Source organism: Mus pahari, chromosome 8 (assembly GCF_900095145.1).
Source record: "Mus pahari chromosome 8, PAHARI_EIJ_v1.1, whole genome shotgun sequence".
Taxonomy (NCBI): Eukaryota; Metazoa; Chordata; class Mammalia; order Rodentia; family Muridae; genus Mus; species Mus pahari.
This window is the reverse complement of record NC_034597.1, coordinates 4,249,401-4,274,639: the sequence shown is the minus strand read 5'-3', so window position 1 is coordinate 4,274,639 and position 25,239 is coordinate 4,249,401. Positions and strand designations below refer to the sequence as shown.

Here is a 25,239-nt window from a genome sequence, read left to right as displayed (position 1 = left end):
AAGATAAATATAACACAGCAATTAACCAGAAGCTCTGGTCAACTATTTCTTGGATACTTTTTCTAGTAAAGTTTTCTCAATGATCTTGAACAGTACTACAAGCCTGGTCTGCACAGTTTGGACCTGGAAAGATCCCTCTTTGGTGTAGGAAAATGTCCATCTACAAGATGTTATTTCTTCCTAAACAAGTTTCATTACAGATCATAGCAGAACTAATTAATGACCATTGCTTGGCATACACCCACTATGTATCAAAATGTGCCCTGGTATAGGTAATACATGCCTCCTCCTCAACAAGAAAACAATTTCCTGAAGATGATCCGAAGGATGGATGGTGTTCTGGTTTGGTTTCCCATTCCTGTGATGAAACACTCTGGCTAAAGACATCTTGGATAGGAAAGGTAGGAAGCCACAGCAGGATCTCAAGAGGGAGCCCAGAGCAGAAAGCAGAAAGAAGCACTGCTTACTAGCTTGTTCCAGGTTTTCTTATACTGCCCAGGCCCACATCCTAGTGGATGGTGCCATCTACAATGGCTGATGCCTCTTACATCAATTGGCAATCAAGAGAATGTTTCACAGATGTGCCCATAGTCTAATCAAGTGAAGGCAATTCTCTTTTCAGGGTGTGTCAAGATTAGCCATCACAGATGGGTATGGTACAGAAAGTTGGGTGTTGATCCATAGGAGTGTGTGCCAACTCAGGGAAAGCCCGCAGTGGGTAATAGCTATATAAGTCGCTGACTAGGCACCCGGGATCAGCCAGATATTATGAAGATGGTCCCTGTGCATGGGCAACATTTGTGTCAGAACTCAAATCCACATAAGAAAGTGAGGGGGAAAACCAGGATATAATCTGCATATTGAACATGGCTATTGCCATGAACATGTTGGATGTGATCAGGAAACTACTGATGGAGGTAATAGTTGCAGAAGCATGAAGAAAAGAGGTAGGCTAGGACTGAAGGTATGTTCTGTGTAAACTCCAGACTTAAAAGTCAATTACTGGGATAGACAGGGAAACAGTATAAAGATGGAGTTGGTATAATTCGAGGAGAGACATCACTAAGCCTGTCCTGGTTGCCAGAGCCTATGACAACACTTTGAATGCAGTCTGCTTTACAAGATCCAGGTGTAGGGAACAGGAATATCTTTGTGAGACACATAAGGACACTTGAGGCCACTTATCTAAAGTGAATGGCTGAGCTGAGCTTTGGCCAAGTCAAAGCCTGGGTTGCTATATACTGTCTTCATTCTTAAAGTTAGAAGAGGTTAAAGGAAGAACATGGCATTGAGCAGAATACCCCAGTTACACTGATAAATAATGGCCACTCTGTGCCAGGATTCTCATGTGCAGAATTTTCTGCAATAGAATATCTGTTAGTACCGAAGTGGATGCTCACAGCCAGCTATTGGATGGAACACAGGGTCCCCAATGGAGGAGCTAGAGAAAGTACCCAAGGAGTTGTAGGGGGCTGCAACCCTGTAGGTGGAACAACAATATGAACTAACCAGTACCCCCTGAGCTCGTGTCTCTAGCTGCATATGTAGCAGAAGATGGCCTAATTGGCCATCACTGGGAAGAGAGGCCCCTTGGTCTTGCAAACTTTATATGACCCAGCACAAGGGAAGGCCTGGGCCAAGTAGCGGGAGTGGGTGGGTAGGGGAGCAGGGGTGGGGGAGTATAGGGAACTTTCGGGATAGCATTTGAAATGTAAATAAAGAAAATAATAATAATAAAAAATCTAGATATAAGAAACTAAAAAAAAAAAAAAAGAAAGAAAGAAAAAAAAAAGAATATCTGTTAGGTGAAAAGGAGGCCATCTCATGTTACCACTAAAGCCATTGATTTATATATATATATATATATATATATATATATATATATATATAAAATTTTGATATAATCAGCTGAAAATCAGATTACGAAGTATGAACTTCTGTTATCAACTATGATGGTTCATTCTTAGCTCCAAAGGTTTTAGCTTTCTGTGATGAGAATTACACCATGAAAACGTCAGTCTTTTCATGTGGACTAATCCATAAGAAAACCTCCTTGTATGTGCCAACAGCGGGGCATTAGAGAATGAAGGGAATAAAGCGACTTTTGCCCATAAGAAGGCATCAAAGCTCAGATAATGGGGAGCTCACATGCCATTGCTAGGAGTAAGGACCAATGCATCTGATCATAAAGAAAATCCCCTTCACAGATCCACAGTAAGTCCTTGCATCTTTAGAATGGTAAATCACCAATACCTTAGGCTTCTCCAACCTACTCAATCCATGCTAGATTTAATGTCTCAAGAAAAACCTGATAAAAAGAGAAAAAATTAACTTTCTTGCTGTTGTATGTGGTTCGACACCAGAGAAGAAAAAAGTCAATAGCAAAGGCTAGTCCGAACTGCAGCACTTAACCCAGCCATCAGGAGAATCATGTTCTTTTCATCAGCCTTGTTGAATCAACAGCTTCTATTGATCAGGCATGTATGCTCAATAGCATGAGCAGAAAAGCCAGAGCCGTGTTGCCTTGGCTGTGGCTGCCTCTCTGGGATTCTCTTCTCCTATCTGGGGGAAGTGGCAGCAATGACAATGCCTAGTTCACTGAGTGCTATCAGAAATACCAAGTGAGGACTTTTATAGCTGCAAGTTGTCATTAGGGTACTACTTGCTCTCTCTGTACCATATAACCCAGGGGAGAAAACACATGATCTAGAGAAATGAAGGCTCTCGCCCAGTGTCCATCAGCCCTCGGCTGGGACCAGGATATTTTCAGAGCCAGGTTCCTTCTTAGTACAGACCTGACATTTGAACAGATTTTTCTCACAACAAAAGAATCAAAATGATACGCCTGCTTCACTGCCTGAAAAGCTTACACTGGGTCACTGGTCACCTTGCTGATCCCAAGGTGCTAGCTGCTGATCTCACTGAATAAAGATCTATTCAAGAAAATATCCCCTTTGCTGACTTGGGAAGTGGTCGGGCATGTGTGTAAATAAACAGCATTAAGATTTCAGACATCGCTGGGCAGTGGTGGCGCACAGCCTTGATCCCAGCACTTGGAAGGCAGAGGCAGGCGGATTTCTGAGTTCGAGGCCAGCCTGGAGTGAGTTCCAGGACAGCCAGGGTTATACAGAGAAACCCTGCCTTGAAAAAAAAATTTTTTTTCTGATGTCCTTAGGACACCCACTCTTAAAAAAAACAAACAAAAAAAAACCCTAAAAAAAAAAAAAAAAAAAAAAAACAAAAAAACTTGTGCAAGGTTTGCAGGCAGGGCTCCACTTACATTGCAGCTGCTCAGACGCTTCCCCAGTGTCTCCTCTGAGGCAGGACCTGGCCCTGATAAGCACATCTCTAATGGACAGATCTCAATCCCTTCTGACTGCCTGTCTAGCCTCCCAGAGACCAATTCCAGGCCTCCAGGTTTTAGTCCATGTCCACTTAGGAAGATATAACAAACACAAAAGGAAAGAATGCTATCAAGATTGTAGTTCTCAAGTTAGAGCACAATAAATAGAGTTTTGTCTCAATCAAACTTGGGATGTAGGGAGTGTTTGGAGATGAGAGCATTTTATTTCCTGACATAAAAGAAATCTTTTGACACAATGAAGTCAATGGAGAAAGGGGTTCATTATAGTCAAAAGGCCAATGAATCTCCTTTGGAGATAATCTTTGTATAAATAAAATATGCCAACAAGATTGATTTAATTCCAAGGTTTTAAACACCATGTATAAATCCTTTTATATGCTGGCACCCTGCTGAAACTGGTGACCTTCAAATTATTAGACTGTATTTTAACTTCTGGGAAGGTGTGAATCATTGCTAGATTCCTAGGCTACGGGCAGCCCCCACATTTTCTTAGGTTTTCTAATTTCTGGAAAAAGTATTTTTAAGGACATTTGGTTTTGACATGTTACACAGCTCTATCTATCTTCCAGTGTTTTCTTTTAGTAGGTTTTAAGAACTAACTTCTAATTTTAAAAAATGTATCTACAAAAGAAATCTAAAACAATGATAAACTATAGTAAATACACTCTTGATATAATATATATTGCTAATGTTTCATTAATAACTAATGAAAATTTTATTCACATTTGTTGTTTCAGAAGAATAGCATCTGGCAAGGAGTACAGTTCATGGGCAGAATGTTTGCCTAGGAGATCCCTGGCATCTTAGATACATGCATATGCATACATGCATGCATGCATATTCACATATATACATATGTACATACATGTGTACATACATATATGCACACATTCATACAAACATTCACACACACACATATATATATATATGCAAACATACATACATACATACATACATACATACATACATACATACAAACAAACAAAGAGACCTAATTATCAACATTGTGTGGTGCTGAGACTGAACCACGGGTTTCAGGAATGTGGGTAAGCATTCTACCCAAGAATAACATGTCCCCAATTAGTCTTGCTGTGGAGCTTTAGGAGGGCATGCCTTGCTGCATAGTATGGGCTAGCCTTAAACTCATGAGATCCTTCCTTTGGCTCTTTACTGGTGCACGTCCATGGATGTTCTAGCATATCTCGTAGCTGGGACTTTTAAAAGTGCAATATGTATTGTTGTTAATCATAACATGGTTCTAGCAGGCTTGTTTCAAAACCTTAATATATCTGGAAGGCTGAACTTTGTCTCGACATTAATATCTTAGAAGATACAGAGTCCACATAGCGACTGACTGCTGGGTTGCCACATTCTACCAGGCTTTATACTCCCATCAGAACAAGAAACTGGAAACCATGGAACATATGATCTTGAAAACCCAACAGTGAAAAATTGGAGTAAACTCTTTTCCATACTGCTGGGGCTTTCACACTTTAACTTGGCCCCCACCACTGGCCCCATACACCACACATACACACACACACACACACACACACACAGCATTTGCTGTAGTAATGTGGAAAATGCTCTTGTAGCTGGAGTCCTAGCATGCCGAAATCATCCATCTTCAATTTATACGTCAGCAAGCCAGGTGAGATGGGGTGACGGTGGGATTGCAAGAGTGTCTTTACTCTTTAGAGACCTTATAAAAGATTGTCTTTCCTATATCACACCAGAAGACCACACCGAAGATCTCAAATTCCTGCATTCCAGTTAGAATTAGTAAAACTGATAAATAGAAATTTAAAACTTTTTAAAAATTCCTATCTTCAAAGGATGCAATAAAAAGGTTAAAAAAATAATAATTTTCTCTGAAAGTTGGCACAGCTTATTGATTCTATTAATGCTTTAGGGTTTAACAGAAATCAGCGCAGTATCCATGTATGGTGATACAGACTTAGAGTCACACACTCAGGTGACTAAATCAGAAGGTTTTTTTAATCAGGTCCAGCCTGGGATGCAGAACAAGAATGCCCCATCCCAACAAAAAGAAAAACATGTATTCAAAGAGTTGCTTTTGGGCTGAGTGTGCAGTGCAGGGATTAAATAGGTCACCAACAAGGCAGAAAACATTCAAAAGCAACTTCTGGTCTAAGAAGCCTACTGAAAGGTAAATTGAGGCAGCATGTGGTGCCATCTTGAGAGGATTCTACTGAATAGAAGTCCTAACACTCAAACAGCAGTGTGTGGACACAGTTCACACTGTGGATATGGGTCACACCAGAGAGAATTTTAACAGAAAGCCCAGACAATGATGGCTCTTCGTGAAAGCTGACTTTACTGATGCAATAAAGACATACCCTAGGCAATGCAGGGGGAAAGCGGGTGTACACAGTGAGAAGCCTGTTCAGTCCTTTCTGCTACTGCCTCACTAGGGAGCAGCTCCTCCACCAAGGATAAGAGTTACTAGGGAGGAACCCAGGCTGTCATAGAACCTGTCCCCACCTGCATTAAACTCTTGAGCTGCCTTTCTAGCTGGAACCAGCAAGGCCATTCTGTTACCCTTCCTGTTTCTTTCACAACTTTTAGTGAGAAAAGGCTGCCTAGAATATAGCCAATTCCAGCAATATTTAATGACAACTTTTATTGACACATAAAGCGACAATTAAGTCCCCAACCATAACCACACCTAGTGCTAACTCTGCAAACAAATTTGCTTTTTGATAGCCAGAAAATGGTTGTAACCTTGAGCTGCATACCATGGCTTTTGTGAATTTTTAAATGTTTTTCTGACATTAATGAATCCACCTAATAGTTTAAAATTGCCTACTGTGTGGTAGGTAGTATTATATCCCTGAGAATATGTCCATTTGCCTTTATACAGTTCCCATTCAAGTTAAGACGATCTCAGAAAAGTAGAATAGGTTAGCTGGTAAGCATTCCATCAGATTATTAGAGCTGCAGGCACAGAGGGATATATTATTAAAAGTAGTCTCTGCATAGGATATTAGAATCTGTATTTACACACACACACACACACACACACACACACACACACACACACACACACACACACACGACCAAACTCAGCAGAACAAAGTTCATATCTGACAACAGGAAAAGGATGCTAACACAAACGGTGGGCGTTTAAGATCTTGAAGTCGCATATCCTACTTATGACTGCCAGTCCCCTTCCAAGCTGCCAAGTGTCTACAGCCTTTGCTTGCACTAAGGACAATCTGTCCTACCAATCCTCACACACACTGTAGCTCTTCTAGGCTTGTGCTGCAGCAGAGCGGTATGGTAACCACCCCTAGTCTCTCACACAAATATCATCACCAAGGTGTCCACTACTCCAAAAGAAGAACTGAGTACAGACTCTTGCAGGAGAAGTCTCCTTCGAAAATATGCTCACAGATTGTGATTTAAAATGTTAGAATTCTCTACTCCGCTGCTGTGGCTCTCTCTCCTAATGGCAATGCTGTCCTACACTAACCTGGAGCTATTTGCTTCTTCAACAAGGATTTTACTTTGTAAATGGGCAAAGGGACAAACATTTTTATTACCTTAGTCTTAGGGTGAATATCTTAGTATATCATAGATCAGGCGAGCTTCACACAGCCATGACAGTAATATTTTGTCACAGGCATCACGTAAAACAGAGAACAAAAGAGAAAGCAACCATGGGGGTCCCGTGGTGTCTCACTTACCCGGGATGGGAATAATAGGAACACTTTCGTTGGGGACCACCCGAGGTGAACTGCTGTCTTCCACATAGAAATGAGCAGTCTGAAAACATTTTCTGTGTGGAAAAGAAAAAGATGCCAACAGTGAGCACAGCAGTACACTTTGTCTAAGTTTATCATTTCAAGATCCTTCTTTAACAGTTTTCCCCAGCTTGAAACATCACACAGCACTGATGGCAAACCCAAGGAAAAACAGAACAAATGTGAGCACAGCGTTTAGCACACTGGAGCAACACCAAACGTCTGAATAGCCATCTCTTACTACAGCCAACTCCAACCCCAGAGCTCCAAACTCCTCAAATAAGTGAGAATTTGGCACAAAGTGAACTCCTGCACAGGACGTGAGGGCTCTGCTCACTATCTCTACAGCTGGATGGTCACAGAGGAACACTCTGAGCTTCTGACTAACGGCCCCCAAGAACCAAGTTCAAAACCACGCCTTGAATCCCTTCCAATATAGTCATCAAACAGCCCAACTGTACAATAGCACCACATTGTCTGTGCTTAGCTAAGGCCCCAAATCCTCAGACGGCTGGCTTTTAAAGGGGCAAGGGGGCTTCAATAGGAAAAGCACGCCCAGATCAGAGGCCTTTCCAGAGCATCTAAGCCTGCGGGTGTTTTCTGCTTGCCTTTAGTTCAGCTTTGTTTTTACCTGTACTTCAAGCAAAGCAGGGAGCACACAGTGGTCATCACAGGACAGGCAGTGAACAGAAAGGCTATGAGCAATTGCTGCAGCCACTGCCCGAGATGCTGGCCAGCCCTCAGCTTTCCAGCATCCACGTCACTGCTTGCTGAGGCCCTTAATGAGCTGCCGGAAGCACAGACTGAATATTTAATGAGTGCGCTCAGTGTGAATGGCTATTGTGACCAGAGAAGGGTCCCCGTTCATCTGGCGGAGGGGCTTTACAATAGCTGGCCCTACTGCTGGGTCTTTTAGCCAGGCAGACAGCATCTTCTAGTGCTCCCAGTCACCAGGCTGAGTCCCACTCCTGCGTTTCATGCTAAGCAACATTTACATGCTGTGGCTTTGCATTTTCTGGGGTCTGTATTCCAATTACTAGGGACAAGTCAACTCTACTTTCAGGGTGTCTTTTCTCATCTAGTGGGGAAAAAAATCCTTCTTTAGAAAGCCAAAGAAGGTGGGGGAAGTTGGGGGAGAAGGGGGATGGATGACTCACAAGCCAGATAAGGCCCCTGTGAGAAGGAGACCCCAGTGTCACAAAGCTTCCCTGCTGCAGGATGCTCTCACCAATGCCCAATGCCATTAGAAATGAGCACTGGTCCCAGAATGTAGACTTCCCCTTTAAACTCTCCCTGTTCTCACATGGAGAGGGTACCACTCTGCACTGCTCTTCCAAGCCATAGGGCTTCCTGAACATAAATGGCTAAGCTCGCATGTACTATAGGGGAGGCTTTGAAGAACACCAAGAAAGGGTGAGCACTTTCTACAAGTGCCTGACATATGCGATAGAAACAGGGCTTTATAACTGGCCTTGAATGGCCTTTACACAGCTTGGGGAAGATGCATATGCCATGGGGCTCTGGCCCTGATGACCTGATGCCAAATCCACACAAAAAATACAACTACCAGTTTTGAAATGCCAACTCCTTTCTGTTTTTAAATTAGTTGTTAATTTTTTCCCTCTGGGTTTTTGTTTGTTTGTTTGTCTGTCTATTTCTTCTTCCCTCTCATAATCCTGTGTGCACAGATTTCCAGGATGCAATGCTGAGGTTGCAGCATGGGTCCTGGACACTATGAATGAACGTGGGCATTGCTCGTTCAGGGCCATAGCTGTTGGAATTCTATTTTTTGGTTTACTTAGCAACCTGAACAAGGTCTCAAACTTACTCATAAATCCCATCCCATGTGCCCACTCAGCTTTAAAATACAGAAGAACAAATGAACAGCAACAGCAACAACAAAATAAATAACCACCTAGTAACTTCTGGGCTGGGGGAGCGGCATGTGTAACCCCAGCATTCTAACACTGGTATCCTAAGTTCAAGATCAGCTCAGACTAGCAGTGTGAGACAACCCTCCAAAAACATTTGTGTTTTAAGACTGCAAATCACTATGCCTATTACTTTTAGAATAGGAAGCAGTTGGCACATGGGATTCCATTTCTGGCTAAGTTACACAACTAAGCCAGACAACTCAAAAACGAACAAACCATGGTGTGGATTATTATTTTCTAGAAAACAGGCACACAGTTCAGCCAGTCTTGCTGTTAATGTAGAACTAACAGCTGCATATTATCTTTACAAAAACACAGTGTGTACTGAAGCAAATCTCATGTGCTGCTGTTTATAATGGATTTTTCCCTGGAGCAAAGTAACTCTGTGATTGCCAGAACAAAGCTGGCAAGTGGGGTGTGGGGGGTCAGGAACCTTCGAGATAAAGCTATGTACATCTGTGCCTTGCTGCATAGCACATGCTTTTATCCCACACAGAGACATGGGTCAACAAATCAGTACAGAACCTCGAGAAACCTTCTCCCTTTAAATGGAAGTTTTAAGGTATATGGCAGATGTTAATTCAGGACCCAGCTGCAGCACCGCACATGCAAATTACATGTTCTCTGCAACTGGCAAAACCAGTTCTGCATCCTCAAAACCTAGAGCCTTGGGACAGGGGAACCTTTCAGAAATATGAGTGAATACAAATGAACAAGAGGGAAGATCAGTTAAAATCACCAGAAATCCTCCTCCTTCCTCTAATCGCCATTGCCATTTGAGGGGAGGGACATCCTTCCATACTTTGCCCACTTGTTTATTTAGTATTCTTTGATCATTGTTAAGTTCTTCTTTCTACTTAAATTCTCATAGGAAAGGGAACCACACCTATGGCAATAGTTTTGAGGAACTACAGCTCCACAGGGTTGGGATTAACTGATGGAGGTTTACGAAGGGATGGTGTGGCATTTGAACTGAAGCCTGAACATGAAGGTCAGGGACAGTGGCAGTGGGAAGAGCATTCCAGGCAGAGACAGCAGCTACAGAGGATCTTAGAGCAGAGTGAACCTGGCAGGTGCTGGTCTGCAATGCTGGGTACGATGGCAACCCCCCCTTCCCACTCCCCTGAATATAAGATCCAGGAGGCCTTTGTAGGCTTTTATTGAAGTGTAAGAGCCAGGCAAAGCCTAAGGACTCTAGCCCATGCTGTGACACACTTTTAGCTCTCTCTCTAAACAAGCTCACGTGGGCTGCTGTGTGAGAGATTGTCCATAGAACATCAAGAAGGTAACAAGAACATCAACCAAAGGCTACTGTTGTAATCACTCCAAAACTCAGGTAGGTAGGTAGAGGGTGAGTGGTGCGTGTGTGTAAACATGTGGTGGTACTGGGAACTACAGCTTCACACATGGTAAATGCTCTGCCATTCCATCTCTGTTTTATATATTAATAACAAACTACAACCTTAGCATAGACATATAGCCCTTCTAAGAACTATAGATGACATCCTCGTTACTAGTGTTTGCCTAACTTTCACTGCATTTTTAGATCCACTGCTTTAAGGAACACTTCCTGAGCATCTATCTATCTGGGGCCAGGCTGCCAACTCGTTCCCCACGGGCCATGATCTTTTCTTGTGTGCAAATCCTACACTTTGGGTTTAACTTTCCAATAAGGCAGAAGGATATTGTATGGCGTTGTATTTTAATTTATCATTTCTGAAAAGTCCCATGAAAAAGGTTTTTTTTTTCTTGATGTTTAGCAAGATATGAAAAATAAAAAGCAAAGGCAGAGATTTTTGAGAAATGGAAAAATACCGAAAGTCAGTTCCTCTAAACTTCTCAGTTGGCTTTATTCCTAGATGCAGGGTTGCCTCTGAGGTTGCGCCCAGGGGATCGAGGACAGACTTCCTCAGAGTGCTCTCAAGTGCGTCACTGAGTGTGCAATTTCAGTTTTCTTTGTAGTTTCAATTCTCTTTCAACCAACAGAGTCTAATCATACCTCCTTGAATGAACAGATTTCTAGGATAGTGAAAAGTCTTTTCCAAAATTGCTTTACCGTGAATATATTTACACGAGTATTATTATAAAAATGGAAAACAAAGTAGAACATGTTTAGAATAATGAAGAAGTGTATTTACAATCTTGGTTACAAATTATAACCTAGGTCGTCAACACCATACATTTTATGCTTTTTTTTTTCCCACTTCCTTTCCCCCAGGGTGCTCAACTTTCTCTTTGAAGTTTTGAGGATCCCAAATATAAACTACCCGCCCTCTGTCCCTGCCTGCTCTACCACCCTTTCAGCGACACGTCAGCCACGCGGTTATTACAGATGTCCAGATCGCTTTGGCTTTAGTAAGCCATGCAGGACAAAGCCCATACCTGGTGACACCCACCCGAGGTCTAGATGGGACACAGCCTTGTGTATTCTGAGACTTCTCCCTGAGGAGCTGGTTTGCAGTATTCCTAGTTAAGAACTTCTTGTGACAAAGGGACAGTAGTTACAGAGACTCTCTGGTGCTGTCACTAAGAAGCCACTGAAAATGAAACAACCTTAAATGGAAGGTAGGCAGTAACATTCATTTGCCTATAAAAGTTATGTGTGAGTTTCCCAAATAGCATGGGAAATAGTCACTGTGGCATCAAGGGTGTGAAGTGTACAAGGGACTTTGGTACAGCATATGCTTGAGTAAAGAATGTCAAAATCCTCGGTTCCACTTCTGTTAGAACCCAGAAACAGGATGGCAGCTGGGTGTGATGGTGCATAGGGCCAGTCTGATCTACATAGGGGGTAACAGGACAGCCAGGGCTACCTAGTGCGTCGCTCTCTCACAAAACAAAAACAGACAAAAGGAACGGGACAGCAAACTGCTCTTCTGAATACACTGAGTAAAAGTCTTTTTTAGGGGGGGGGCAAAATTACAGAAAAGACATTTCTCGGTTTCTCCCTCCTATGGCTAACTAAAAAAATAACCCTTGTGACTTACTCTACTTGTCTGATAGCAAAATTCACTGTATCTTCTGTGAAGGAACTGAGGTTGTGGTGGTATGTGCTTAAGTATCAAGTACTGGGCAGTATCCTGGTGTTTTCACTTCCAAGTGTTGGAGTCCTTGAAGAATCTGGAAAGCACAGATAAGCAAGTCTGACTTGCCATGCTACAACTCCATTAGTGAGACGTGCTATGAAGCACTAGACTGAACACGTCCACATGGGAGCAGGAAGGAGTCAGCCCTGGGCATGACATGCTTTCTCAGTTCAACTCAGTGGGTCTAAGAGATGGAATGTGTGTTGTTTCTTCAGTTGGCCATGGTTCTGGTATGTCTCTCCTACAGTAAGCATCCTGCCATAATGAGCCAATCTCCAACTAAAAGCTACACCCTGAAGGTAAACATGTCTCCAAACGCATCTGATGCTGGACCAAGGTTGGCCAGTGTATTAGATGGGAACAGTTCTATATTCTTCTGTATTCCTGTCCTCTTTGAAAAGCTAACATGAACTTATACATTTTAGAATGATTTCTAAGGATGGCTTCATGGAACCCCAAAAGAGTCCCATGGGGTATCTTCTCTACCAGTTCTCCTCGTCTCTATGGATTCTGCTTAGCCGTTCCCTAACCTCAAGTCCAACTCCCACCACTGTGGCCAGACTATGGATGTCTGGTTCTTGGTTTTGTTCTTTGGCACAAGTGGGCATGTGTGGGTCTAACTTTTTACAAATCCAGAGGACACTTGAGGCGTATGGGTCATCAATCACTGTTCTTTAGCTACAGTTCTAAAAATAACTCTCAATTCTTTCAAATATTTTGAGGACCTATTTTGAGAACAGAGATTTCGTCAGGACTCGAGCACTCTACTGTTGTGACAGCAGAAGCTATCTGTCATCGGGATGCAGCAGACACTGACCTGCATCAGCTGTCAGCTCTCAGTCTTAGAGCACACTGAAGCACACATGGCGCCAGCACATGGCAGGCTCTGCTGGTTTTAATTGGCCCTCATGACTAATGACACGCACACAAACAGCTGCTCCAATGGCATAATCCAGTCAGAGAGCCTTGCTCTGCCAACAGTACAGAGTGAACTACAAAGATGAGCGGGAGAACTCTAGATTTTTAACACCCTTCCCTACTTCCTTCCAGGAATCTGACATAGATAGTCGTAAGGCAGAACCCCCAGGAGGCCTGAGCTTCTCCACAACCCCCTCCAATTCTGCTGTCTCTTCCCAGGTACCTGGTTAGACAGCCTTTGGTGTGGGCTTATGAGTTTTCTTATTTCTGTCTCTTTCTGCTTGCCTGACAAGGATTTGTGCAGGCAACCAATACTTCCCTGAAACAAAGGGCTGACACTGAAGTCTAGAAATGTCTAAAGAGACACTTGTCTGTAAAAAGGGCTCTCCTACGGCGGGCAGGGACTTTGGAGATGGACTGACATTTGTCTCAGCATGTCCGTCCTTTTGACAAGCTTGTTTCCATCCTCAGTTTTAGGCTTATTATTATAACAGTTTGTCTTTTGCTGTGGATGATGGGCTGTGGGTTGGAGTGGAATCCTAACAAGGTTTTCAGACTTAGATAAAAACTCAAAATTACATACTAAACAAGTGTTGATATACAGAAACTAGAAATCAAGTCATTCTCTTCAAATTAAGCACAATGGTTTTATAATCACACCAGAGTGTGAAGGAGTTTCTTAGCTGTGTGGAGGCAAAATTCTAATTGCAGACTATAGTGGGCAGTTGGCTCAGCTACTACTGAATATTAATTAAGCAATCTTAAACGATTCATAGGCTGCCCTCATTTGAATTTACAGTACCATACCCACTAATAATCTCATTTATTTTCATGTTGTCAAGAACAGACATCCCATTAATATTTACTTTTGTAAATGGGTATGTTGTAGTGAACTCTGAGTAAGAGCCATTTATTAATGGAAAGCTGCAAACACTAACAGGCCATCAAAGAAAGAGATTGAGAGTTGTGCTAAAAGGTCTCCGACTGATTTATCAGGGCAAAATGTTTCCAGAAATGGAAGTGACAAACAATAGAAAAGAAAGACTGGATATCCCTGGGCTTTCCCTCAGTGTCTGCCTGAAGCTACTCCGGGTCCCACTTGGAAGGTGGCCGGATTCAATTCTAAGCTGAGATTTTTTTCATACACAACAACTCACTCACTGCTAAGTTGTCTTTACGGCCTGTTAAGTGATCTGGTTTATGTAGCTAAGTTTATACAGTGCAGTCTCTGGAAGGGCTCTTCCAGAATGAAAGATTCAGAATATGCTTCTGGTTGGCATATTATCCAAGTCATGAAAGGGGACACAAAAATCTGACAAATAAGAGTGTGCTTTGGGGGAGAATAAAGTGGCATGCTTTGCAAAGGGACTGCCGGGATTCCTGGGCATGTGGTTGTCATACTCTGGACAAGCAGAGGACGGAGTATGAGAGTGGGGGGAAAGAAGGGGAGAGAAGAGAGAACAAAAATCACCTGAAGGATGGACAGACAGGAGATGGAATGCAGACATTATGAGAAGAGAAAGGGCCCCCAGATATCTGGCATTTCATGTAGGTAGCAACAATATCCTAATTCACTCCTGCTATAGCTAAAGTGACAGAGAAAGGTGTGATTTCCATGGTAAGCATGGTACTGGATGAGTCAGGTTGCCCATAGTGACTTCCTTTAAATGGGAGAAGACAAGCAAACTGCACACACAGAAGTAGCCCGGAGATAATCTTTCTTGATCAACACTGTTTTTGCCGAGAAATTCTAACAGATCCACAGGGATGACTGTGTGGGCCTTTCCAGGGAAGTGGACAGCAGAGGTCACTTCCTATGTCACGTTCGGTAGCCTAAACGTGCTCTCGTCAATATTTCAGCTAGTTCCAAGGAGATAAAACCCTCACAGTTCATCCCAGGACTCAATGGAGACCTGGGAAAGGTCTGACACCAGGGTCTTTGAGACAGTTGTCACACCTTTGCACCCTAGCCTGGAATGTTTGAGCACCTAGAATAAGGTGCTCACCACTGATCCAAACCCCACTGACTTGAGGCAGTTACAGAACCATGCAAGTCTAGGTCAGTTCAAGGAGGAGAGAAAGACATAGCATCACTCAGAATTACCATTAAAAACGCTCTAGAACCTACTTATTTCCTAAACATAATGACTATTTTGTTGTAATATTTTTATGTTTTTGTTTTGTTTGAAACAGAGTCTCTCTACATATCCCTGGCTGCCTTGGACCTCACTCTGTAGACTAGGCTAGCCTCGAACTCATAGAGATCTGTCTGCCTTTGACACCCCCTCCCCAACGGTATGCAGCACCATGTCTGGCTTGTTGTAATATTGTTAATAGCATTAATACTTCAGGATCTCAGAAGGTTCTATGTGCTTTTTTTTACTGAATACCATTGTAGCAATACTTGTGAAACTTGGGGTATGGTTCCCCCAGTATCATCCACGTGACATTTCCAATGATCAAGAATTGATTATTAAAAGAAAAATTAAGGTACCTACACAAGAACTTTGGAACAAATCTCTCAGAATGGAGAGACTGTCTGAAGCAGTGGCTCTCAACTTATGGGTTATGATTCCTTTGGGGAGTTGAAAGACCCTTTCACAGAGTCACATAACAGATAGCCTGCATATCATATTTATATTAAAATTTATAACAGCAGCAAAATTGCAGGCATGACTATGCCACTTCCCTTCTCAGAGCCTCCATGTCTCCTTCTTAGGTGTTAACAAAGAATTCCATATATGCTGTCTAATTTAATCTTTACAGAATGGGTATTCTATAAAGAAGACTTCTCAAAGACCCATTTCCTAGATGAGGAAATTGAGTCTCAAAGGGATCCCATGCCAAAGAGCCAGGAAGTGGTAGAGCTAATGTGACAATCCACATGTCTCCGAGTCAAGGTTTGTAGCCACACTATAAAAAATGCATTTGGTACTGCATAACTCACACTTAGAGTTGACAAATACCTGCAGTTCTTTAGGATGATCTCAACCTAGGTAGACCTGATATTTCCCTCGGTCTTAAACAAAGAAGTTCTCAGATTCCTTGTAACCAACTGCAGACATGAGACATCTCCCAGGTGAAGCACACGGGGCCTGTAGCAAGTCCACTCCCATAGGAAGGGCCAAGCACATAAGCAGGCTGAGTAGTGTGTCTGAGTGTCCAGCCATGGACAGCATTTACCTTCGTGCTGTACATGAGTCATGCTGGTCCTTTAAAGTACTACAGAAAGAAATGTCCTCATGGACTGGGTGTAAGAACTGTTCACAGGGTGTTCACAGACCCCTCTAAGAGAAGAGCTTTAGGTCTAAAGCAATAAAGAAGGTTTCTAGTCCCATATTTGAAAAGCTGTTTTGAAAGTATGCTAGGAATTGAAAACTTCAACAGGTATTTTTAAAAAAAGATCCTAGGAAGGAATAAATGCCATCACCAGAGTCAGTGAGCCATGCACAGGCCAGAACTGTACAGTGTAAGGATGGGCCAGCCATGACCTTTCTCATTAACCTGTCAAGATTCCTCCTCATGAATCAAAACTCTGTTTCCTGAGAATATAAGTGAAATTTCATCTCAATAATCAGATCTACAACCAACCGAGACAAGCCATTCCACATAAAAGATTAGATATAAATTGTATAAATTGGTTTACTGAAAGTAAAAAGGGACTACTTACAACATTAATTGATTTACTACCCTACTTAATGATTTAGTATTAAAAGATTATGAATTTTAAACAGTTTATATGTGAGATAAGTCTTTTATATAAATATTCCCAAGAGGTTCAAGTGCAGTCATTATGACTATATATGTACAACTTCTAATTGTTTCATATAAAACTCTTCAGGTTAGACTTTTTCAGAATATTAAGAATTCATGCACATGTTATAGCAACATTTGTTCATTTTCTGTCTTGTTCTTGGTTTTAACCCCGTATGTATAAATTATTTTCATTTATAAGAATTATGCTTATTTGAAAAACAAAGCTCTAAACAAGCATGCAACATCTTAATTGACTTTTTAAAAGAAAATGGATGCAGCACACACCAGATACGCAAACACAGCGTGTCCACAGTGTCACCAAAAAAGACAGAAAATACAGCCCAGCCCACAGACAAAAGCAAAGCAAGCACGCCTGGAGCTTCTGCGGTGGGCAGCAGCGACCTGGGGGCTCAGCTGGTCTTTGCAGATGTTACTAGCTGGCATGGGACAGGTGAACATCAGCATTTTCTGTTTAGAAGTCTTCCATCGCCATAGCAACAAAACACAAGTTCTGCAAGCCAGTCCCAGCCATTGAGACTCCCCCAGCCATTGAGACTCCCCCAGCCATTGAGACTCCCCCATTAAGTCCCAGCCATTGAGACTCCCCCAGCCATTGAGACTCCCCCATTAAGCTGGACCGCCCTCACCTGCTCCCCTTCTCTCCTCTCTCCCCAGAAGAAGGCACTTCACGGGAACGTCGGGGAAAGCCCTTGGACTTTATTTTGTTACACCCTCTAAATGGACAAAAGACAAAAGAGAACATGTGTAGAAGACAGTATTTCAATTGGTCCCCCAGCGTTGCACACCGATGCCCTCCACCCAGACATCCCTGCTATCACGACTTCATATACAGCGTTTTCAAAAGGGCACACATATGCAAACATGGCTAGGGTTAGCGAGGTCTCTGGGGTTGAGGTAAGAGACAAGGTAGGCGTGTTTCCCAAAGCAATGGTTTATATATCAGAAGGTGGCATTATTCTAATGTTGCTCTGCTCTTCATCTGGCACACTGTCCCAGCAAGCAGACAGCTCTGAAGACCTCGCTGGGTCTCCCCTGCCCAGTGCCTGTCACATGACCTGCCTTCTGCCCCCAGTTTCTCTGCATTGAACAGATCAGGGGTTTTGTCTTTTCCGAACGCATTCTTGTCACTTCTGGATAAACGTGTTTACATAGAAAGTGCCTCAGACAGACAGGGCCAGCACTTGGCCAGTTATTGCTCTATGTAGAGTCTCTTAAACACTAAATACCTCAGCACTCGAGACTTGCCTGGCCATACGAAGGATGCACGTTCTGACAAACGCAGACACCCAAGCTACTTGGGCTATAGGATTTCACAGTGAAATGATCTTATTCTAAGTCTTGTTCATAGAACTGGAAAAAAAACAACAACAACAACCTAATCTATAACCTTTTTTTTCTTCATACTCCCTGCTGCATCCTGCACAAAAATGTAGGAGCACTTTTCAGTAACTGCTTCCTTCTGGGAACCAGCATCTCTAGCTTCTAGTGTTCATGTTTCTCTTCTCCTGTCATAAATAAGCTTCAAGTTCTGTTGTTTCATTACTAGTGCTATTACACTATTATACACAAGTGCTTGCCATAGCAGCTCACCTTTAGAGAAAGGAGAACTTGATTGGCAACAAGGTTGAAAGGGGGAGGGACTGTTGTAGTTCAGAACTTCCTGTCTCCCTCTGTTGAGACTACTGTCACTACAATGACTGTCCCCCAAACATCACAGATATGTTGTGTGGCTGCGAACACTAATCTGAAGAAATCACGAGTATGTTGGAATGTTTTTATAAATTTTCATAAAAACTTGAAATTTGCAGCTTCCTAAAATATTTAGACTTTTTCTCAACCCTTAGCCCGGCTCTGAATTCTGCCAGATTTACTCTTTCGGGAATTTTGGAGCAGAGCCGGCTATCTTCCGCAGTTTTTCCTCACGCACAATCACAAGCTCTTGAGACTCCCACCCGAAAACTGACAACACTTTCGTGAGAAGCAAATGCCATAAATCAGTAACTAATATCCCCGACAACCCAGGGGTAACTTGATTAAGCAGGAGTAACCCTGGGAGAGAAGACATTGATTTCTGAGAATCTGGAAGAAAATGGGTGACCCAGCTTAGAACAAACACCCAAGCAGTCAGCTTTCTGTTTCCTAAGCAATGAGTTTAAAACTGTATCAGCCAGCACTTCCCCAGTACAACCTGTGCTGTGCTTGAAGTATCAAGGAACACAGTTAAATAGCAACCTTCCGCTGTGCCTCCCTCCCCACTTTTGTCTAATGACTGTGAGTTAGCCTGTTCCAAGAGCTTCAACTGGCATCTCAGGGCCAACTCGACAGCAGGGGCCGGTTACTATAACAACTGACAGCTCTCACGAATTCTGAAAGGCCCCTGAGTAGCCATTTGGGAAACAGTTATTGAGCAAAAAGTTGCCTGGGATTTGAGGCATTAGCTACCACCATGTGACTCAGCTCTCTCTGAACAGTTGGGAAGAAAAAGGGAGAGAAAAGTGCCCATGTCCTGGAACACCTGGGGACCTCAAAATGTCCCCCACCCCCATTCCTTTCAGATTCTCAGGGCAAGACAGTTTAACACCAGAGTTATCATAATCCCAAACCTCCAAGGCAAGTCTTATTTTGGCAACATGAAATGTGTCTTAGCTCTCCCCACAGGTTTGACACATTTTCCAGGGTTTGGAGAGCTGAATGGTAAAAATTATTTCTAATGGCTAAAAATCTCGGAATATAGCCAGAAAGAAGAGTTCTAAGTAGAGATGAATTATACTAGCAATAATTATTTTAGAAAAAGACAAAACCCAAACAACAAAAATACACAAAACACCCATGAATGGTCTGCTTTTAGAAAGAACAAAGCCACCAAAAATGACACTGAAGCTCCAGCTTTTCTACCTTTTGATTCTGGGATTGAATGCTGTGTTTTGTACATGCAGAAAAGCCTCTGAAAGGCCGAGACAGTGGACTGTGCTTGACACAAAGGACGTGTGGTTTGAGGGAGAAACCTATGGTCATACTGGGTGCACTATGACCCAGGGTCCATAAGGCTGCCTCTGAACATGTACCCTCCCCATTTTCTCTGCAGTCACATATAATCTCTAAGAAATTCTCCTTGGCTCTCACTCCATTCCCCTGGACCCTAGCCGTGCTTAAGTTTTTTTTTTTGTTTGTTTGTTTGTTTTTTGTTTTGTTTTGTTTTTTTTGGAGACAGGGTTTCTCTGTGTAGCCCTGGCTATCCTGGAACTCACTCTGCAGACCAGGCTGGCTTCAAATTCAGAAATCCACCTGCCTCTGCCTCCCAAGTGCTGGGATTGAAGGCGTGCACCACCACTGCCCGAGTGCTTAAGTTTCTTAAAAAAACTCACTGTTCCCCTTTGGCATAGCTGGTATCCAGGGAGGCCACAAAACCAACCTGGAATCAGACAGAAGAGCAGCGAGGACAGGCGCTAAACACCAGTGGCCATCACAAAGGAGCCATAGCGTTGGCTCTGTCCTGCTCAGTGTTCCCCCTGGGGAAGGTGAGAACAGGATAGCTGAGTTTCCAGTTCACCATGCAAAGGAGACAGCCAGCTGGGGATTATGACAGGCATTATTCTCAAATACCACAGAAGTTAAAAAAGAATGTGCACTTTCTATAACCTTTATTGACTTATTCATCTCTACCACGCCATGAGTCTGCAAAACAGGAATTCTGTCTCCTACACAATTCTCCACAGCCGTGTAGATGTGTGAGAAGCGGTCAAAGAGTCGACAACAGAAGGGATAAATGGGCCAGTCACAAAGGCCTGAGTTCAGCAATGCAGGACACTAGATAGGATAAACAAGCATCAGAAGGTAAGTGATCCTAGGCAGTCTTCCTTTCTGGAAACCGTTTCCTCTCTTGGAGCAAGGCTGCTCCCTCCCGATACCCTAACTACCAGGCAGGCCGTCTCTAGAATCAGAAGCACATGCATGCAGAGAATGGAGAACACACTTCTGCCCCACCTTCTTAGGGAGCTGCAACAGAGGAATGCCCATCCGAGGCAAGGCTGGGCAACATCTTATATGCCTATTGAAAAAATCTCTAAAAAGTGTTTTGGCTCAGTGGTAGGAGTACCTGACTCGTACACAAGGCCCTGGCTTCAATCCCCAGCACCTCACAGGGGGAACAAGTAATGTGTGCTTTCTTTTATTCAACCACTACTTTCCTGGTGGCTTCTACTAACAGTAGAATGAAATTAGTAATATGAAATTTAGTATCTCTTCTGCCACCTACTTAGGAAAAAGCAAAAGCAAGTTCTTAGTACATTGCTTCCTTAGGACTCTGCCAGGGTAGAAAGCAGGCTAATCTAAAGCCAGAGCCAGAAAGCAAGGAAGTGCTGGCTGACAGAGCAGTTATGTGCAGAGTGCCTGCTCCCAGTTGTTCTGATTGTCACTGTCACTGCTGTGCAACTGGAGGGAGAGCCCACGTTCCAGAGATGCACATGTGGTCAATTACACTATGAGTACACATGGCATATTGTCACGTGGCCACACCCCATGTCCACGCATTTCTGTCTGTCTAAGCCACCGTTAATACCAGTACAAATCCTTACACATCTGTAGTTTGTGCGCTTTCCTCGTCACTTCACTCTGTCTCCCTCTGAACAGCCAGGGAAGAAAAAATTGCAGTGTCAACAAAACTCACTTGTGTTCATGATGAACGTGTTTGTTTGTTTTCAAGAGTTTCTCTGGGTAGCCCCAGCTGTCCTAGAATTTGCTCTGTAGACGAGGCTGATCTTGAACTCACAGAGCTCCTCCTGCTGATGCCTCCTGAGTGCTGGGATTAAAGGCGTGTGCCTGAGAAATACCTTTTTTTTTTTTTTTTGGTTTTTCGAGACAGGGTTTCTCTATATAGTCCTGGCTATCCTGGAACTCACTCTGCAGACCAGGCTGGCCTCGAACTCTGAAATCCACCTGCCTCTGCCTCCCGAGTGCTGGGATTAAAGGCGGGCACCACCACTGCCTGGCTTAAATACTTTTCTTTAAGCGCAGATATCAACACAGAGAAAGGTCTAAAGATGAAAGTCAGTAAAAGAGAGACCTTTCCCCACATGCAGATGTGACTAACTGATGTGAGCTGACTTGCTATAAAGTTTACAAAAGGCTTGGTCATATGATCAAGAGGGACATGAATTTATCAGATCAGAGCAACAACAAACTTTAGTAAGCCTAGGGTCAGAGGCTACAGTTTCTATTTACAAAGCTTACCATCCTATGGTCCGGAATCCATAAACTCATCTTAGGCCTGTCTGAGAAATGAGGCTTCCTTGCACATCTTCAGAACCCTCCCCACGCTATGCTTATGTTCAGTAAGACACTAATCTAAGGACATTAACACCAATCAACGGGGTCTAAAGCGAAGGAGGTGATATCACTCAACATCGAATTCTCAAACTAATAGCGAGATAACTGAATATATTCATCATTATTCAGTTCCAAGAACACCTGAAAATATAATTATTTCTCAAAGTGTTTGTTCACATAACTTTGGCATATTCAGAGCTCAAGTTGGTTCTTCTCTGGACCTCAAGGTCAGGTGGCCATTACTCTGAAAACATCACGCAAGAGTAGCCAAATGGTTTCTTTGCCTGCAGTGTCTATCTGACCTGAAACATGAAAGCAGACTACATAGGAATGACTAACTGTTCCCACCATGCATGGTATTCCCCTATCTGGGGCAGCACAATATGATAGTGCTGGAAAGACCATATTTCAGAAGGAAAAGCGGGATATCCAGCATCCTCCTCTGGTCTCTTTATGCACAGACCCCTCCCTCCCACATATACAGTACATATAATGGTGGGCTATGAAGTCAAGTTAGATGGATTAAAATCAAGGATCTACCCACTAAAGATCTATTTGTCCTATGACCTGGGCTGAGCACATGCCAGAGATGGTAAAACAATGTGTGTGTGCGTGTGTGTGTGTGTGTGTGTGTGTGTGTTCTGAGCTATCCAGGCCCCAAGGGAAATAAAAGCCATTCACAAACAAAATCTGGCTTCATAACAATAATCACAATTTTAGGTATACACTGATACCTGGCTCAAGGTAGCTAACCTGTGCTATATATAGCCCAGATGTTCAACAAGTGGCACACCCCAGCACACCTGGCACCCCCCCCCACCATCCACCTCAAATTACATAAATTAAAAAGGTACCATCCAAAAATGTCTGTCTTTTTGAGTGGCAGCAGCTGGGCTCTTCCACATTTTTTCTGGGATTGATGCTATATAAGCAGCTTGCTATAGCAAAGCAAGGGTCCATGGCTCTTGCAGAGAGTTTCCTCAGTAGTAATCCAAAGCCAGTGCTTCTACCATCTACAGTAGTAAGACCAAAATGCCACTCTTCTTTTTCCGCATCTCCAAGAGCTCTGATGTCCCCCCAGTTGTTCTGACTCATTTGAATAGCTCTGAACCACTGAAACAGGCTGCGAAATCTGTGACATGTGTCATGCACACAGCTCGGTGCCATTTGTTGAAGGGGGGCAAGCATTCGTTGGGTGTTTCCTTTCTAGGACCACACCCATTCTATGACCTGCCCTACCACCCTGTCCTCTTCCCCGAGGACGTAGCTCTGCCCTCAGTGTACTTCCTGGGCTGTTACAGAATTGGGGTTTTCCTTCTCTGCAAGGCCAGTGAAGAATAAATTGTAGCACCCTGTCTTAGTCAGGGTTTCTGTTCCTGCACACACATCATGACCAAGAAGCAAGTTGGGGAGGAAAGGGTTTGCTCAGCTTACACTTCCACGTTGCTATTCACCACCAAAGGAAGTCAGGACTGGAACTCAAGCAGGTCAGGAAGCAGGAGCTGATGCAGAGGCCATGGAGGGCTTTACTGGCTTGCTTCCCCAGGCTTGCTCAGCCTGCTCTCTTATAGAACCCAAGACTCCCAGCCCAGAGATGGCACCACCCACAAGGGGACCTCCCCCCCTCTTTGATCACTAATTGAGAAAATGCCTTACTGCTGGATCTCATGGAGACATTTTCTTTTTTTTTCCTCATTTTTTAATTTATTATTATTTCCTTTATTTACATTTCAAATGCTATCCTGAAAGTTCCCTATACCCCCCCCCCCCGCCCCTGCTCCTCTACCCACCCACTCCCACTACTTGGCCCTGGCCTTCCCCTGTGCTGGGTCATATAAAGTTTACAAGACCAAGGGGCCTCTCTTCCCAATGATGGCTGATTAGGCCATCTTCTGCTACATATGCAGCTAGAGACTCGAGCTCAGGGGGTACTGGTTAGTTCATATTGTTGTTCCACCTACAGGGTTGCAGCCCCCTTCAGCTCCTTTCTCTAGCTCCTCCATTGGGGGCCCTGTGTTCCATCCAATAGCTGACTGTGAGCATCCACTTCTGTGTTTGCCAGGCACTGGCATAGCCTCACAAGTGGCCGCTATATCAGGGTTCCTTCAGCAGAATCTTGCTGGCATATGCCTTAGTATCTGGGTTTATGGAGGCATTTTCTTAACGGAAGCTCCTTTTCCTGTGATAACTCCAGCTTGTGTCAAGTTGACACACAAAACCAGCCAGTACACATCCTATTTGCAACACCTCAACTAAAAGCATTACAAAGTACATTTTCCTCTGTAGACCTACCAGGCCACCTGCTTTTACTCAATACCACCCCCCCCCCAATGGACTTAGTGCCAGATCTCTCAGATATCTGAAGTCTGTGCTCACATTTCTTTTGCTTGAGCAAATCAGAAGTAATGAATGTGTCCCTTTTTAGACACATACACTGATATGATGACGTCAGTGAACCTAGACCCATCAGTGAACCCAAGGACACATGCAGAGGCGCTCCATAGACACAGGTGTGCTTGTCTACCTCACCATGTGTCCTCAGGGGCTAGGTCAAGTTCTTAGGCAGCAGTTCCAGAAAGTGGGGTTACCCTGTCAGACTACGTGGGGATGAGAAGTAAACCCGCCTCTGTTGTTAGGCCATGAGTCTGCTGCAGCTACTAATGAGGCTTAGAGAGTACAGCCAGCCCTGGGAGAGCAAGGATGGCTCGCAGGCTCCAAAGCTGTCCCCCTGGTCCCCCTGGAGATGTGGGTGCGGGACCAGTCCTTACCCTGCTCCTACACAGGGAAGCCCTCCTCTGGAATTAGGCCCATTAGGAGCAGCATCCCAAGTGATTTTTATTAACTTTATAGTCACCCTTTTGTTTTTGGCTCAGAGTAGCTCTGCTCAGTTGGTTAACCTACATTTATACTATACTTAGCTCTAAATTGATGACTGAGCTATTTCTAGGCTACTGTGCATAATGAGATCATTCCAAAGAATAAACTCTAGAAGGAGATTCCTAACTTTTTTTTTCCAAATACCATCTTATGCCAGGGTAAGATTGCTGGAAATTATGTACATCTATACA

General features: G+C 43.4%; 1 protein-coding gene across 3 annotated transcripts in view; it reads right to left on the bottom strand.

Moving 5' to 3' along the window:
* Positions 1-25,239, bottom strand: part of Ptprg (protein tyrosine phosphatase receptor type G) — a 677,472-nt gene that overhangs the window by 45,572 nt on the left and 606,661 nt on the right. The window contains exons 14-15 of one of the 3 annotated variants that reach the window (XM_021204227.2): positions 17,473-17,559; positions 7,075-7,166 (exon numbers count right to left, since the gene is read on the bottom strand). In XM_021204227.2, the coding sequence (XP_021059886.1) occupies positions 7,075-7,166; positions 17,473-17,559 (179 nt within the window). Of the gene's footprint in view, positions 1-7,074; positions 7,167-7,762; positions 7,891-17,472; positions 17,560-25,239 lie in introns of those variants that run through there. The other 2 variants (XM_021204229.2, XM_021204228.2) reach the window with 2 other exon arrangements.